The sequence below is a fragment of the Canis lupus genome, chromosome 10, assembly GCF_048164855.1.
Source record: "Canis lupus baileyi chromosome 10, mCanLup2.hap1, whole genome shotgun sequence".
NCBI classification, from domain to species: Eukaryota; Metazoa; Chordata; class Mammalia; order Carnivora; family Canidae; genus Canis; species Canis lupus.
The window spans coordinates 70,191,047-70,207,284 of record NC_132847.1 but is presented as its reverse complement, the minus strand read 5'-3'; the positions used below and the strand labels follow the sequence as shown (position 1 = coordinate 70,207,284).

Genomic DNA, 16,238 nt, shown 5'->3' with positions numbered 1-16,238 from the left:
AGCAGACGAGCCACCGTGGAGCTGTGGGCAACCTTCACGGGGGACAGGGGGTTGGGGGGCCCTGTTCCTGCTGATTCCTTGTTGGTTTTTCCTGCTGTGCCTGCTCGGTCTCCCCAAAGACGGCACCTGAGACCCTCACCGGGCAGGGCAGTGGGCAGGCCACGGAGCGCTCGGACACCCTGCCTCACTCGACCCTTGGCAGACGCAGCAGGGCCCGCCAGCTCCGGCCTACAGATGGGGAAGGCGGGCCTCGGAGGGGAAGGTCATCCGCGGAGTTAGCGGAAAAGAAGTCAGGGCTTCTGGCTCCCAGTTCTCGGAGCACCTCTTAGTCCGCCTTCCTACCACCACCACTAACTACCCAAACCGTGGGAGATCGAGAAGCCCTGTGAACAGGAGGGAAGCTAATTGTCCCAGAAATCTAAGCCGAGACGGTTGGTGTGACTGAACATGTAACGTGGCTTTGAGCTTCCTGGCGGCCAAAGCAAAAAGGGGGAAAAATGCTGTTACTGGCCAAGCTTTCAGTGATGGAGCAAAGGGAACACGCTCACTTAGGAATAGAGACATATTTGTCCCCAGTGCTGGGTGGCCGGAAGGTATTGGGTGGCTCTTACAAAGGGATGTGACACACCTGCCGGTGCCACTGCGGGGAGGGCTCAGAATTCCTGATTCTCACCTGAACGCGGGCCTTGCTTGGGGAACCCCGCATCCGAAGGGGGCATGCCCAGCTGTAGCGGGGGCGGGGCCTTCTGTGAGTGGGGGATGTTCCTCTCTTCACCCAGAGGGCCTGCAGCGGCCCTGGCAAGAGTCTGAGCTTTGGGGACAAAGAGGCCTGGGTTTTTAAAAACCTTCATTTAAATTGGTTAATGAAGGGATCCTCAGGTGGCTCAGCGGTTTGGCGCCGCCTTCAGCCCAGGGTGTGACCCCAGGGTCCTAGGATCGAGTCCTGCATCAGGCTCCCTGCATGGAGCCTGCTTCTCCCTCTGCCTGTGTCTCTGCCTCTCTCTCTCTCTCTCTCTGTATCTCTCATGAATAAATAAATAAAATCTTTAAAAAAAAAATAAAGCCTTTAAATAAATAAATAAATAAATAGGCTAACCAACAGCAAACAGTGTCCGAAGGCCGCTGCCGCTCCCAGAGAACCACAGCTGGGCGCGTAACGCAACAGAAGCGTACTCCCTCTCGCGTTTCTGGAGGTTAGAATCCCCCAGCAGACGGTCGGGCCGCACTCTTCCTCGAGTTTCTAGAAAAGAACCCTTGCCTGCCTGTCTCCTAGCTTCAGCAAGCCCTTGACTTGTGGCCGCCACCCTGCCGTCCTGCCCGTCCGTCCCTCCGTGTCCCTGAGCCCCGGTGTCTCTCCTGCTCCCGCTGGGCAGGGCCCACCGCCCCCGACCACATCCTAAGGTTGCACCCACGGGGGAGGTCGCGGGGACGCCAGCTTTGCAGGGGACGCTGTGCTCCACCTGCTACAGACGCATTCGCCGGCCGATGGGGGAGCTCCGGCGCGGGGAGGACAGGTCCCTCGCCCAGCGTCAGCGCAGGTGCGGTCTGGCTCCCGAGTCCACCTCTCCGCCGCCACCCGAGGCCGCCTGTCCCAGCAGCTCTGCCTCCCCGCGGGGGGGACCCGGGCAAGGCGCCTTCCCTCTCAGACACTCCAGTCCCTGTCTTTAGTTTCTTTTCTTTCTTTCCTTTTTTTTTTTTTTTTTAAGATGTATTTATTTATTTGAGAGTACAAGACAGAGCGAGCACCCATGGGCAGCAGGGGGTGGGCAGAGGGGGAGGGAGAAGCAGACTCCCTGCTGAGCGGGGACCCCCTCACCCCCACGTGGGACTCGATCCCAGGACCCTGAGATCATGACCTGAGCTGAAGGCCGATGCTTAGCCGACTGAGGCCCCCAGGCGCCCCTCAAGTCCTTTCTCTCTAAAGGGGAAAAATGGCTCCAACTTTCTAGGGTTGTGGTGGGGATTGAATTGAGCTCCGTGAAGTGCTGGTGCAGAGCAGGCCCACAGCAGGTGCTCAGGGACCGGAGCTGCTATGGAAATCATTATTATTCCCACTATTATTTGCTAGGGCTACAGGAAGCCAGGGAAAGCCAGGGGTCGGAGAGGGAACTCTGGGGACAGGGTGCCTCAGTGCCAGTCTAGTCTGGGCCTTTGGCCTCCCTGTGGTCTCCGCTGCTTCTCCCCGGGCCTCCGTTTTCTCCTGTGAGGCAGGGGCCCCATCGGGCTCATTCCACTGGCTCACGGTAGCTCGAGGTCCAGGTGGATGACCCCGCGGGAAAGGCTGCGGGTCGCTGTCTCCTCTTGCAGCAGGTGGCGAGTCTCTGCGGGGAGCCTTTCTGGGGCCTGAACCCAGCCCTGGGCGGCGTCTGGGCCAGGTTGTGTTTGGCCAACGCCTCCTCTGAAACAGCCACTCTGGCCTCCTGGGGACCACTGACCCCGGGCAGGACACTGCAAGGGATCGATCACACCTGGCCTTGGGGCCCTGATTGGTTCAGGCCGAGGAGCGCAAATACCAAAGTCGCCTACAAGCTGCGACCCCCTCCCCAGCCTCAGTTCGCAGCCGCCGTGGGCAGGGAGGCGGTGGCTCCTCTGTCCCCGCACCGAGCCTGTGAGTGCCACCGCGGAGAAGAGCCCAGAGCCATGTGGAGTCTCGGGGCCCCGTTTCTGCTGCTGACCGCCTGCCTGGCCGCGAGGGCCAGCCCGGTGCTCACGCCGCCCGACGACATCCAAGTGCAGGAGAACTTCGACGTCTCTCGGGTAAGGCCGGCCTGTCTGCGGCCAAGGCTGCTGGGGGTCCGCGCAGCTGCCCTGCGGGGGGGAAGCGCCCAATCTGGATCTCAGGGCTGGGTCCCCGAGGGCCCTTCCTGCTCGGACGGTCTGGGGTGCCCCTGCCGCTCCGTGGGCCTCAAGAGCGAGCCTGCGCCCCCGGGCTGCGGGGGTCCTCGGCCTTCCAGCGCACGGGGCAGCCCACCCTGGGAAAGGCCTTGTGCGGCGGCCGCTCCTGCTGCCCGCTCGCAGGGCTCAGCTTTGCCGACTTCCGGGCCCCCTCGCGGCTCCCCAACCTCCCGCCACTCGCCTGTCCCCACGAGCCCTGTTACCAGCCTGGCGGCCGACGGAGATCCAGGGGGCCCGGGGCAGACGCGGGACAGTGCGGAGACGGGGTGCAGGACAGAGGGGAGGCTGCGTGGGCACCGTGTGGGGAGCCCCAGGACCCCCTTCCAGCCCGGGCGCTGTCCCCGGGCCCTCGGTGGCCTTGAGCCAGACCTGGCGCAGCCGGGGCTCTCGGCCCTTCCAGCTGCAGGTTTTGTCTGTGCTCAGAGCAGAGCAAGGGCCGCGGGTGGAGGGCTCGGGAGCGGGGTGGGGGGGTGGGGGGGGTGGCGTGATGTCGAGGCCCGAGGCTCATGGCTCCTTCCTCAGCACCGGGAAAGAGGGAGCAGGCTGGACCTGAGCTAGGTCTGGGAGGGGAGAACTTTCCAGCACGGCCCTGGGCTGCCTGCAGGGCGAGCTCCTGTCCCTGGAGTGGGGGGTGGGAGGAGACACAGCAGTGCTGTTCCTGCCCTGCGGGGGCAGCAGTGGAGGATGACCTTTGACCTCGGGGATCTGGCCTCATCCAAGGAGCCGCACAGATCCTGTGCCTCCGCCCAGCGCCCCGGGACCCCACCTGCACCCCCGGCCTCCTGGGCTCTGGGACAGGACAGCCTCGGGGTCAGAGGATGGGGGGGCGGGGGTCCGGCGGCGCAGACCCTCAGAGCGTGTGGCTGCTCCTAGATCTACGGGAAGTGGTTTCACGTGGCCGTGGGCTCCACCTGCCCGTGGCTGAAGAAGTTCATGGACAGGATGTCCATGAGCACGCTGGTGCTGGGCGAGGGGCCGACCGACCGGGAGCTCAGCATGACCAGCACGCGCTGGCGGTGAGTGAGGGGATGGGCTGGGGGGCCTGGAGACTCATGATCGCCACCCCCAGCCGGGCCTTGCCTCCGAGCCCCCTCCCGGCCCCCCGGCCCCCCCCACCGGGCTCTCCTCGGGGCCAGCGCCCCAGCACGCGCCTGTTTCCAAGCCTGCCCCCCCGATCCTTGGGTGTCCCTTGGCTCAGGCAGGGCCCCTCCAGCCCCCGGGACCCCACCTGGAAACCCGGAGGGAGGGGGGAGTCGAGATTCCTCTCTCCGCTGCCACAGGCCGGCCAGCCCACCCTCAAGCCCTGTCCTTTCTCTGCAGGCCCTCCGCGCTGTCCCTTCTCCCCGTCTGTCCTGTCCCCGCCCTGACCCCTGCCACCTGCCCTATAGCTTCCCCTTGCCTCCGGTCTCAAACCTTTCACCAGCAAACAAAAGACTCTTGAAAACTTAAGTCTGCTTAAACCTTTCCTCGGCTTAAGCCCTTCCTGTGGCTCAAAGTCACCTCCTTTGATGTGGCCTCCCGGGCCCCTCCCAGCCCTCACCAGGTACTCTGTGAGCCACCCAAGTAGACCTTTCAGTTCCTGGAACCCTCCACCATGTTGCCCCCATGTTCCTTCTACTGGGAGAACCTCTCCGCATCGCCCTGGGCTAATGCCTGTGGATCCTTTAGGACTCGGTTCTGTGTCACCTCCTCCAGGAAGCGCTCTCTGACCGCCATCCCCCACCCCCACCGCAGCCCAAGGTTCAGGTGACATGCCTTCCTGTGGCTTCTCCTGGCCTGGCACTTACCCTCTGGCCTGCCCCCAGGCCCTGCTCAATAGTAAGGGCACTGGGCCCACAGAGTCCGTCGTGCCCTCCTCCACATCCTCAGCAGGTGGCACAGGGCCTGGCACATAGATGTCGCTCGATAAACATTAGCAAGCTCATTCACAGCCGTCGTAACAACAGCCGGTCCGTGCGTAGTGCTGGCAGCTGTTCGGGGGATCTCGTTGGATCCTCGCAAGTGCCACGTGAGGCTTCATTATCCCCACTTCACAGACGGGGTCCCTGGGGCCAGAGAGACGCGGGGTGACAAGCGCATGGAAGCCTTTGTTGGTCACCCTCCCTCCCCGTGCGTCAGTGCGCGGGGCAGACTTGGCGAAGGAAGCAGATACTTAGTGCTGGTCCTGCCTAGGGGGTGGCGTGGACTAGCCCCTCTGTCCCTCTGTCCCTTCGCGTGTGAATGGGTCCCCTAGGCCTGGTAGGAGGCTCAGATGCGACATCTGGGAGGGTTTCTTTCCAAATTCAAAAAAAAAAAAAAAAAAAGCAAGGAGAGGATCATCCTGCGAGAGAGTGGGCGTCGGGACAGTGGCCTGTAGCAGCGGCCACCTTTCTTCCGGTCTGTCCCTCTCCAGGAGAGGCACCTGCGAGGAGATCTCCGGGACTTACGAGAAAACCAGCACCAGCGGAAAGTTCCTCTATCACAAACCCAGTGAGTTGAGCTGGAGGCGTCGCCGCGGGTCTGCCCTGGGCTGGAACAGACCCTGACCCCGCGGGGGCTCGGAGGCTCGCTTTCTTCCTGCCTCCGCTCTCTCTGCCCCTAAAGCCTTCCTTCCCATTGTTCTGAGATGTTCTCTAGGCTTCCTGGACATTCCTCCCCTTCCCCCTCCTCCTCCTCCTCCTCCTCCTCCTCCTCCTCCTCCTCCTCCTCCTTCTTCTTCTTCTTCTTCTCTCTCTCTCTCTCTCTCTCTCTCTCTCTCTCTCTCTCTCGAGCATCCAGAATGAAAGGGATGGTGCCGAGTCCCGGGGATAATCTATGTAGAGGATTTCATCAGGCCTCGTGGTAGGCATCCGCAGTCGGCTGATAGGAGCTTGCTAAGCACCTACCGTGGGCAGGGATCGTGGTGCCAAGTGACAGAGGGGCCTGGACGTGAATTTATTCATTCATCCAGCACATGTTTAACAAATATGCTCTATGTGTCAAATAATTGTATCAGTGGTTGACTATACGAATGCTTGGGGAGATGGATGGTTGGATTAAAAAACGAGCGAGAGGAGAAGCAGCAAAAGATTGGTAAATGAATATATATACGGATGGCAGGTAAGGAGTTAATCAATCATCTAATAGATCGATGGATAGATTAATGGATGGAGGAAGGAAGGAGAGGAGGTAAGGGAGGAAGAAAGGAAGGAAATGGATGGATTTATGGTTTGATGTATGGAGAGGATGGATGGATGGGTGGGTGGATGGATGGATGGATGGATGGATGGATGGATGGATGGATGGGTGGATGGATGGATGGATGGATGGGTGGGTGGATGGATGGATGGGTGGGTGGATGGATGGATGGATGGATGGATGGGTGGATGGATGGATGGATGGTTGGGTGGATGGATGGATGGGTGGGTGGATGGATGGATGGATGGATGGATGGATGGATGGATGGATGGGTGGATGGATGGATGGATGGATGGGTGGATGGGTAGGTGGGTGGATGGATGGAGTGACAGTCAATGAACTCATGAGAAATATATGCAGGAGAGACAGGTGCATAGACAGAAGGACAGCTGAGTAGATGATGTGTGGGGGAACAGGGAAGGACCTCAGGCTAGAAGAGCCTTCTGACCACCGATCCCCATGGCTTCCTGCATCCCCCGTGCAGAGTGGAACCTCACCATGGAGTCCTATGTGGTCCACACCAACTATGATGAGTACGCCATCTTTCTGACCAAGAAATTCAGCCGCCACCACGGGCCCACCATTACTGCCAAGCTCTATGGTAAGGGCCGGGGGCTAGATAAGCTCGCAGGAATTGCGAGTAGGAGGAAGCCTGAGATTCAGGAATGGGGAAAGAGTCGAGAGCTTTGCTTTATCCTTCTGAGAAAACTCCAGTTACGGGAAAGGTGGAGACATTTGCTCTCCCTGAAGGAGCCAGAACTCAGTCTCTGACCTCTTGTGGTCTTTAAAATTCCAGACCCCGAGAATCCCAGAGCTTCCGGGCCCTTAACAGAACCAGCAGAAAGAGCCCACACGTGGAGATGTGGGGGACCTGGGTGGGAGCCCGGGAGGGACACCTCCTCCTCCGGTGGAGCCCATCTTCCCATAATTGCGCTAAAGAGATCACATTGGTTTGCGAGTTTTCAACTTCTGAAGGAAAATCACTGGGCAAAATAATCGCAGGCCCTGGCATCCCAGGCACCCAGGGTTCTGGGCATCTTCTCTGCTTCCCATTGCAGGGCGACAGCCACAGCTCCGAGAAAGCCTGCTGGAGGAGTTCAGGGAGGTCGCCTTGGGCGTGGGCATCCCCGCGGACGCTATCTTCACCATGGCCGACAAAGGTGGATGCTCCCCACCCCACCTCACATTTCTGTCCCCTCCTCATTCTTCACAGCCCCCAGAGAACGCCTTCCCAGCCCCTGGGTATTTCCTACAACCCTCTGAGCTAAGTAGGGTTATGGTCTCCGCAGCCCGCTACAGAGAGGGCAGCTGGGGAGCCCCTGTCTTCGAAACCAGGCACACAGCATATACGTAGCAGAGCCGAGACGAGATTCAGCGTCCACCCTGGTGCCACCTGTTTAAGTGAGGTTGTATCCAGAATCCGTAGGTGCCTCTGGGGAGGCAGTTCAGTGTTGGTATTAAGAGTATGGGCTCCAGAGTTAGAGTTCTGAGGTTCAAGGTGAGGTGTGTGACATCTGGGGAGTCAACCTTCCGGAGCCTTACTGTCCTCATCCGTAAAATGGGAGGTAGGAACGCCTCCCTTGTAATAGTGGCTGTGAGGAGTCGATGAAAGAAAGCCGTTAAATACAACAGCGCTGCGCCCGGTGTCTAGTGAGTGCTCGATAAATGTTAGCCATCGCTGGGCCCGTGATGGTGCTGACGGCAATGACGGTGCGGCCACCAGCCGGTGGCTTTTCCAACGAATGAGCCATCTGTGAAGGGGGCTAATGCCCAAGGCAGTTCCTAGCATGGTGCCCACCTGGCACACGTGATTACCGTACGGAAGAAACAAAGCCCTCTTGCTCACCTCTCTCCCCCGTCCTGACCTAGGTGAGTGTGTCCCCGGCGAGCAGGAACCAGAGCCTTCTCCATACATGGTGAGCACCCCTTTTTCCCGCTTTATCCCCACCCCTCCTGCCTGATTTTTGCTGTCCTCGCTTAGATCCTGCGGTGGTGTGTGGGTGGGGTCACCGAGCGGGGTTGAGAGGAGGCAGTGATAGGCCTGGGGCCTTGAGGCCGACACTCGCAGGGCTCAATCCCAGATCTGCCATCTGGGCCATGTGCGGCCCCATCCAGACTTCACTTTCCTTCTCTGTGAAATGGGGTAGCTACCCTTACCTTCCACGTGCTAGAATTCAGTGACGTGTCGGAAAGCTTCTTAGCCCCGTACTGCCTACAACCAGGCCAGTACTCAGTGATGAAATAACGGTGCTCAGTACTCAGTAAATAAAAAATAAAGTCATTTGAGCTCCAAAAAAAAAAAAAAAAAGGGGACGCCTGGGTGGCTCATTGGTTGAGTGTCTGCCTTTGGCTCAGGGCGTGATCCTGGGGTCCCGGGATTGAGTCCCATGTCGGGTTCCCTGCGGGGAGCCTGCTTCTCCCTCTACCTGTGTCTCTGCCTTCACTATGTATCTCTCATGAATAAATAAATAAATCCTTAAAAAAAAATAGTAAACCTGAGAGCAAGCAGCTTCTCAACCAACTCGCCTCTCCTGTTCTGCCTTTTGATTTTTTGGGCTTTGTTACTCTTCTGTTTTATTTTCCTGCCTTTACCATATTGATTAAGCTTTCTTCATTTTTTTCTGTGATTATTTGGAAATGATACATCCTAATTTATCCTACTGTTGTGTGTGTATATTATGTGTGCGGGTGTGTATATTTGTATATATTTATATACATAAATATATATTTCTTATATATATAAACTTTCAAGGCTATGTTTCTAAACAAGTACATATTCTAAATATATCAGATACAGGTCTGAAAATTTTTTAAAAATACAAGAAAGTAAAAAAAAGATAACAGCGTCCTTATTCCTACATAGAATCGATACCGTTAACATGTTGTCTGTTGGCACCTGTATTTTTAAAGAGAAAATGCCACTGATCTTATAAAGCTGACATATGCTCATTACAAGGAATTGAAATTTAAAAATAAAAATAAATAATGTATTAAAATAAATAAGAAAGAGTTGAAATAAGGCAGAAACGTATCTAAATAAGAGTTAAAAAAAAATGCCACCACCCAAAGCTACCAGCATTCGCATTATTCCAGGAATCGTGACGCGCCCACATGTGGAGAGTAGGACGGATAGAAGGAATGTTCCAGCGAGCGATGCACAGATTTGGGCATAGCGTTAGGAAATGGCATTGTATCTGAGATTCCAGGTCTTAAAAGCATTAGGCGTAGTTTTATTTGTATTTTTTAAAAGATGAGTGGGCTTCTCGCGCTTCCAAGCAAGCATCTGCCGCCACCTTCCCCAGGCCCTGAAGACGAGCTCTGTAGGGTAATGGATTCCACCCTCACGCCTATGAACACAACCACGGCCTCTCTATTCCCGAGTTACTGATTTCTATTCATCCCTTAACGCCATTTCGTCACCAAGTGGTGTTTTCAGGGCACGCTCTAGGAGTTTTAATCTCTGAATTCTTGCCTGAGAAAGCCTGCCCATTTCCTTCATACTTGAATGGCATTTTGCTTGGGCGTCAGATTCCTGGGTCATGCTTCCCTTCCCTTGGAACGTGCTCTGCGCCGCTGCGTTGTTCTTCAGCACGAATCATGGCTCTGGGAGAGCCTGAGGCCGCTCTGATATTTCTTCTCCTTGTAAGCAGTTTGCTTCTTTCTGCCCAGATGCCTGGGCAAACTATCCTTGAAGATAATTTACATCTTTTTTTTTTCCCTTTCCTTTTTTTTCTTTTTAAGTAGGCTCTAAGCCCAACACGGGCTTGAACTCACAACCCTGAGATCAAGAGTAGCGTGCTCTACCGACGGAGCCCGCCAGCTGCCCTGCAGTCGGCATCCCCACCAGGGCATGTCTTGGCGTGGAGAGTCCACATCAAAGTTTTCTGGCGTACAGTGTGCTCTTTCCGTCCCCAGATTGCATCCTGGCCTAGGGGCTCTCTGGCACTACTCAGAATTCCCCTTCCGTTCCCTTCCTGGGTTTTGCTACCTCGGGAACACCTGCTCTCTCCTGGGGCGTTTGTCTTCCGCACGTACTAGGTGTTCTCACGTTGCTTTCGCCCGTACTCCCTGGGATTCTCAGCAGCCTTTCTTCTGGGACAGTCCTTCCATTTAGCAGCATCCGTCCTGGTCCTTGCTGTTTCTGACTCATTCACTAGCTCTGGATGAATCTAGTCTTGGTTCTCAATTTGTTTATCTAGGGCCCGGGTTCTCACTTTTCATCTTACTCTGTTTACCATTTTGTCTTTGAGTCTTGTCTTCATAAATACGTGTCTTCACTAAGGAGTATTCCATAGCTTGAGGCCGCTGAGGAATGTCCGTCTGCTTGTTGAGTTCCGTCTTCTCCTTCGTTGGTGTCGTAGGTGGGGTTTCCTGGACCCATACCTGTGGAAGGAAGGGATGAGGGGAGGAGTGAGCAGAAGGAGAAGCAGAGCTGTGAGGTGCTCGAGGTGCCTCAGTCAGCCCCGTGGGAGCTCTAGAACTGGGAGGGCCCTTGGGGGTTGTGCCATGAGGGTGCCGAGGGGCCCCCAGGTCCATCAGTCTGGGGAGGAAGCATGACCTCGAGCGAGAGGGGTCCCGTGAGCGGAGGCGGTCTCCAGCAGGGGTTGCCGGCTCAGCTGGGAATGCAGGTCCATTCCTGAGGGGACGCCTAGGCCGTCGTGACAAGGGCCACCACCGTCAGGCTCTTTCTCTGCTTCAGGCTATGTCTTCTTTCAGACACGGGGCTGGATTCCCTGTACCATTTCTTTTTCTCTTGCGCCTGCTTAGTTTTTGTGTCTGTTCTGATGCGGTGGGGTGGGGGTTTCATTTACTCCTTGACCCTTTCCCCACTAACATTGAGCCGAGTGCCCTCCCACCCAGATGTAGTCTCAGGTCTGGGGATTTTGTGTTCCATCTACCTTTCTGAAGTCCAAGGAAAGGGTGGGAAGGGACAGGGGTGGAAGAGCTCTCCTCGGGTGCGCCACCTTGGTTGGAAGACCCTTGCTTGCTTTCTCTTTTGAAGAACTTCTAAATGTCCTATGTGGGGTTCATGCCCCCGGTCAGGGCAGGGACGCACATCTGTCAATACCCCCAGTGCATTAGATCGTGTTGCCCCAGAACCTACACTGAGAGAGAGTCAGCCTCTGGTCCTTTTTCCTCTTTTCTTCCCAGAAGTCATCTTCACCGCTCTTGTCAGAAGAAGAAAAAGAGAGGGGCCCTCAATTCCCTTCTCTCAGGATTTGGGAGTCTTGGGGAGAAGTATCAAAAATTTGATGACTTGGGAGTTAGAGGGCAGAGCTAGGAGCTGACCATTCTGTTCAGCTCCAAAAATATTTGATTTCTTTCCTTCATCAACAATCCTGGTTTTTGCTTTAAACTATGCCCCTTTCCTTGACTGAGTGATGCTGATGAACATCTGGAGATTGGTATTCTGGATTCATTTTTTTTTCCTGTTAGGTATTGAAGAAGGCAACTTGGAGGGGAATTTCAATCTGCCACTTTCATCCAGATCTCGGGGCGGGGGTGGGGGGGTCTGTATTTCTTTATCAGTGTCAAGAATGAAACCATAAATATTGACTCCCCTTGCACAAAAAGAGAAATGGAGCACACCTCCATTTCTTCCTTTCAGGCTTCCCACATGTCTGTCTTTGTGGGTGTGATCTGAGATCGATGTTTATATTGTCCACCTTTTGAGAATTACTTTGAACATTTACAGTAAGTTGTATGACCATCGTAATAGTCATTTAGCCTCAACTCTCGGTTTGATTGGCTTTATGGTTTTTACCATCATTTCTTTGCTGTCCCATCACCTGTTTCCTTGCACTTAGATTCCCTTTTCAATCAGTGGGAATATATATTTTTTTAAGATTTTTAAGTAATCTGTACATCCCACGTGGTGCTCAAACTCACACCCTTGAGATCAAGAGTTACATGTTCTATCACCTGAGCCCCCAGCCAGGTACCCTGGAATATTTCTAGAAGTAGTGGGGATTTTTTGTTTTGTTTTGTTTTGTTTTGTTTTGTTTTGTTTTGTTTTGTTTTGTTTTGTTCTGGATAAACACATGGATGGGAAACTGCTGGATCCTGACACGTGTGAAGATGTCTGGCTGTCTGTCTATGGCATGGCCAACTCCTTGGATGAGTACAGAATCCCGGGGTACCACCTTTCCCCTCTTAGGACCCTCAGATGCTGCTAGTTCCTCCAAGGGCCCCTGGGCTCCTTATCCTTTGTGTCTAGGGAATGTCAAGGTGAGGCTCTTCATTCATTTTGCCACATTCCCTTTGATCCCTATTGATAATTGGACAACTCAAGTCTTTCTTCAACTCCAAAAAGTTTTCTTCTAGGATTTCTATATCGATCCCCTCTCCTTCTAGAATTCCTACTATGTGAATGTCTTTCTTAGAATCACTGACCTGCAGTTTCTTATGTCTACCGTGTGGTTCAAGTCAACGAAATCCTTTCCATGTCTGGTAGTTTCCCGACTTCTTTCCTCTGCTTCATTTCCATAACCGTTGGCCCCTGTGCTATTGATGCAGCGTCCTCTTGAATTTCAATTTCAAAATTTTTTTTTGAAATTTTCAATTTCAAAATTTCAAAATTTTTTGATGATTTAAGTTTTCTCCTGCTTCTTACTGTCATCCTGGCTCTGGTGGAGAATTTCTCTAGCTCAGCCTGATTCTTCTGAGCAGCTGCATTCTTTGAGTTGTTCCACAAGTTTTCTCTTTTCCTTCGCCCTCCCAGGGAAGGCCTGTGTGCCACCAGCTTGACAGTGGGGAGTCCCCGATCATGGCTTTTAGTCACACCTTCAAAGGAGAAGGGCAATGTTGAAGGTTACTACAGATCTTTCTCAGATACCGGATCTGTCTTGAGGACAGAGACCGCCTGTTGGCTGGCAGTTTCCCTGCTCATCCCTAATGGCCCCCGAGATCCTGCCTCAGTGGGCTGTAGAGAGCCTTGGCCCGCTTTGGCATCCTGCCCTGCTCTTCAGTCCTCGTCACCACAGTTCGAAGTGTTAGGGTCTGTCTTGAGGTCCCTTCTCCATACTCTCCGGGTGGCTTTTCCTTTGCTAATGATGATGGTCTGGCCAGGCCCTCCTGCAAGCCATTCACGTCCGTATACTCCGCCGTGTAGAAATGCCTTCAAGCTCCTAGCACAGGAATGCTGCCCTTCCCTGGTTTCCAATTCAGATAGTTTCTTTCCCACCATTATTTTATTCCTTTGGACATTTCAACTAGAATTTGGACACCAGGGTATTGCTTTACTTCACGGTTCTGATTTTCCTTTCAGATCAGAAACCTGCCCTGGGATGCACATTCTGGGATTCGGGTTGACGCTTTGGGGAAGATAGTTGCTTAATCGTATAGTAACAGGGCTGCCGTCTACATCCTGATCCCCAAAGCTCAGGGTCTGTCTATATGTTCCAGGGCTGCAGGTGAGCGATAGTGGCAAGGTCCTCGCAACAGCTTCTCTTTCTCTCTACCGCAGAGAGCCCGGCGGGCTGTGCTGCCCCAGGAGGAGGAAGGATCGGGCGCCGGGCAACTAGTAAACACTGTCTACAAGAAGGAAGGTAATGGCCACTCGCCTTTCCACCCCCTTCTGTCATGCTCCCTAGAGGAAGGGCCCGTGGGCGGCTCACCCGGGCTGCCCTCACCGTCAGGAAGACTCTTTGTTATTTGTCTGCTGGTCAAGGCCTGGGACTAGAAGAGGTAAATCAAGACCTCTGTGCGGTGCCAAGGGTCGGGGGGTGGCCCTTGGGCTCAGGAACTCGCAGCTCCAAGAGAAGTGAGTTCTGGCCTCGTCCGTACCACTGCGTGGCCTCCAGCCTTGGTTTCTTCGTCGCTGCAGCGGGACGGCGGCCTGCTGCGCTCACGATCAGGGCCTTCGTGGGGGCGAGTTGGGGGAGGACGTGAGGCTGCTCTGTGTCGTTGACGGTGTTCACGAAGGACTCACTCTCCACCTTGCTCAGCCAACACTGAGCCCGCCTCGCCCTGTGGAGGGTACTGGGGTCAGGGAGACAAACCCATGTCTTTTTGGAACTTGTGGCCTAGTAGGGGAGGCAGGCAGGGAAGGAATTGATGGGCCCCAAGGGAAGGTTAGCGGAGGGGTTGGGGAAGCTCAGGATGGAGGGTCGGGACCAAGGAGTACTTCCTACATGAAGGGGGTTCATGCTTCGCCCAGGTACCCAGGGTGGGTTCTATGGAGGATGACATTTCAGGGGCAGGAACGAGGGGAGCAGGGGCATGGCAGTGGGACCCCAGGGCAGAGGTGAGGCTGGCTGGCCGGGGCCTGGCGAACGGGCTGTCACCTGCTATGATCACAGTCTCTGGACGGACAAGACCAACAGGGTGGGTGGTGGGTGGTGGGTGTGCGGGTTGCTGGGCTAAGGAGTAGAACGGACACTGATTTGGGGTCCAGCAGGCACATCATGGTTCTGAATGTCAGCGCTGTGTGCTCCTGGGCGGGTCACCCTGCCTCCAATGTCCTCATCCGTAAGATGAGTTGACCGACCCCTCTGAGGGCAGAGGGGCAAACCAGACGAGATGGGGCACGGTCAGCACCCAGGCTGGCACCGGGCCCACCGCGACACTCAGTCAGTGCTGCCGCCGGCCCCCCGCAGATGCCTGCCAGCTGGACCACGCGGAAGGCCCCTGCCTGGGGATGGTCACCAGGTATTTCTACAACGGCTCCTCCATGGCCTGTGAGACCTTCCAGTACGGCGGCTGCCTGGGCAACGGGAACAACTTCGCCTCCGAGAAGGAGTGTCTGCAGACCTGCCGCACCGTGGGTGAGCGCCGGCCCCTCGCCTCCGCGCCCCAAACCCCGGGCCCCCAGAGACGACGCCGGGGTGGGAGCCCAGGGCCGGCTTCCCGAGTCACGGGAACTGCACGCTCGGACGCGGGTGTGCCAGGCGAGGGGTTGCTTGTCCCGGGTCCCAGCTCCGGCCCGGGAGGAGCCCCTGGGTGTCCAGCCGAGCCGGGCCCGCCGGGCCTCAGGGCCGCTGACGCCCCCCCCCGCCCCCCAGCGGCCTGCAGCCTCCCCATCGTCCCCGGCCCCTGCCGAATGCACCACAGCCTCTGGGCCTACGACGCCGTCCAGGGCAGGTGCGTCCGCTTCGTGTACGGGGGCTGCCAAGGCAACGGCAACAAGTTCTACTCGGAGAAGGAGTGCAAGGAGTACTGCGGGGCCCCGGGCGCCGGTAGGTGGGCCCCCGGCCGGTGTGGGGGGCACGTCGGGCCCAGCGGGGGACCTGCCCTCCCGCCCCCCACCTGTAGGCGGGGCCTAAACCCCATCCCGTGGGGCCCCACGCGGGCCAGCCGCGCTGGGCGGGTGCCAGGCTGAGCCCCGGTGCTTCGTCCGTGAGATGGGTCTGAGGGCCCAGCTGGTGGGCCCCACGGGGCCGGGCGCACGCAGGGCGCGGCCACCGGCACGTCACCGATCGGCGAGCGGGGGCGCCAGCAGCAGGGCATTCCGGGGGGCGCAGCCAGCGGACCTCCGGGTCTCATCCCCCGGGCGAAGGGCGCTTCGGGTAAACCGGCAGGGGCCAGCACCCAGGTCCCCCGGGCAATGTGTTCTGGAGACCCCAAGTCTCCGGCAAGCGGGAGGTTCTGGCTTCAGGTGCGGGTCCCAAGTCAGCCCGGCAGCCTCCCCTCACCCACCAAGCATCCTCGTCCCGAGTGTCCCCCGCCCCCAACGCCCCTGGGCGCGCCCCGCACCTGCTCCCCGAGCCTCTCTGTGTCCGCAGGGGACGAGGAGCTGCTGCGCTAACCCAGAGGACCTGTCCACGGGCCACAGCGGGGCAGGGGTGCAGGCCGGTGCCCCCCCCCGTGCCCGCCCCCGTGCCCACCCCCGTCCCCCACGGCAGGCCTGGCCGAGCCACCCCGGTTCAAAATAAAAACCCAACGGAGGCTCCTGAAATCCCGAGTCGTGACTGTTCACCATCCTGGCGAGTGTCCCGAGGTAGCGGGTCGGGGCGGGGGTGACAGGGCTGGGGATGGCGGCGGGAGTAGCCCCAGTTTCCCCCCGAAATGAAAAATGTGTTGAAAATGTAGTAGATTGGTCCCCCGGACGGCAACTATCAAACGACCAGACGTAAATCCCAGTTCTGTTTACTCGCGGTATCAACGGGGCTGTTTGAATAAAGCCAGAAAGGAAGAGCGGGAAGGAAAGCCCCGCGTCCGTGTCCTGGGGAGCCTGACAGTGCCCCTGG

General features: G+C 56.7%; 1 protein-coding gene across 1 annotated transcript; it reads left to right on the top strand.

The window, feature by feature from the left end:
- The first annotated feature begins 1,175 nt into the window (after nt 1-1,175).
- On the top strand, nt 1,176-15,879 carry AMBP (alpha-1-microglobulin/bikunin precursor). The gene is made up of 11 exons (XM_072842480.1): nt 1,176-1,193; nt 2,548-2,757; nt 3,769-3,911; nt 5,288-5,364; nt 6,536-6,652; nt 7,110-7,211; nt 7,921-7,967; nt 13,517-13,598; nt 14,649-14,816; nt 15,054-15,227; nt 15,774-15,879. The coding sequence occupies exons 2-11, from the start codon at nt 2,641-2,643 to the stop codon at nt 15,794-15,796; spliced, it is 1,050 nt and encodes a 349-aa protein (XP_072698581.1). The 5' UTR covers nt 1,176-1,193; nt 2,548-2,640; the 3' UTR covers nt 15,797-15,879.
- The last annotated feature ends 359 nt before the right edge of the window (nt 15,880-16,238 follow it).

Coding starts and splice junctions, on each gene's coding strand:
- AMBP (XM_072842480.1), top strand. CDS start 2,641: ATGTGGAGTCTCGGGGCCCCGTTTCTGCTGCTGACCGCCTGCCTGGCC. Junction 7,968..13,516: donor CAGAGCCTTCTCCATACATG/GTGAGCACCCCT, acceptor TCTCTACCGCAG/AGAGCCCGGCGGGCTGTGCT. Junction 15,228..15,773: donor CTGCGGGGCCCCGGGCGCCG/GTAGGTGGGCCC, acceptor CTGTGTCCGCAG/GGGACGAGGAGCTGCTGCGC.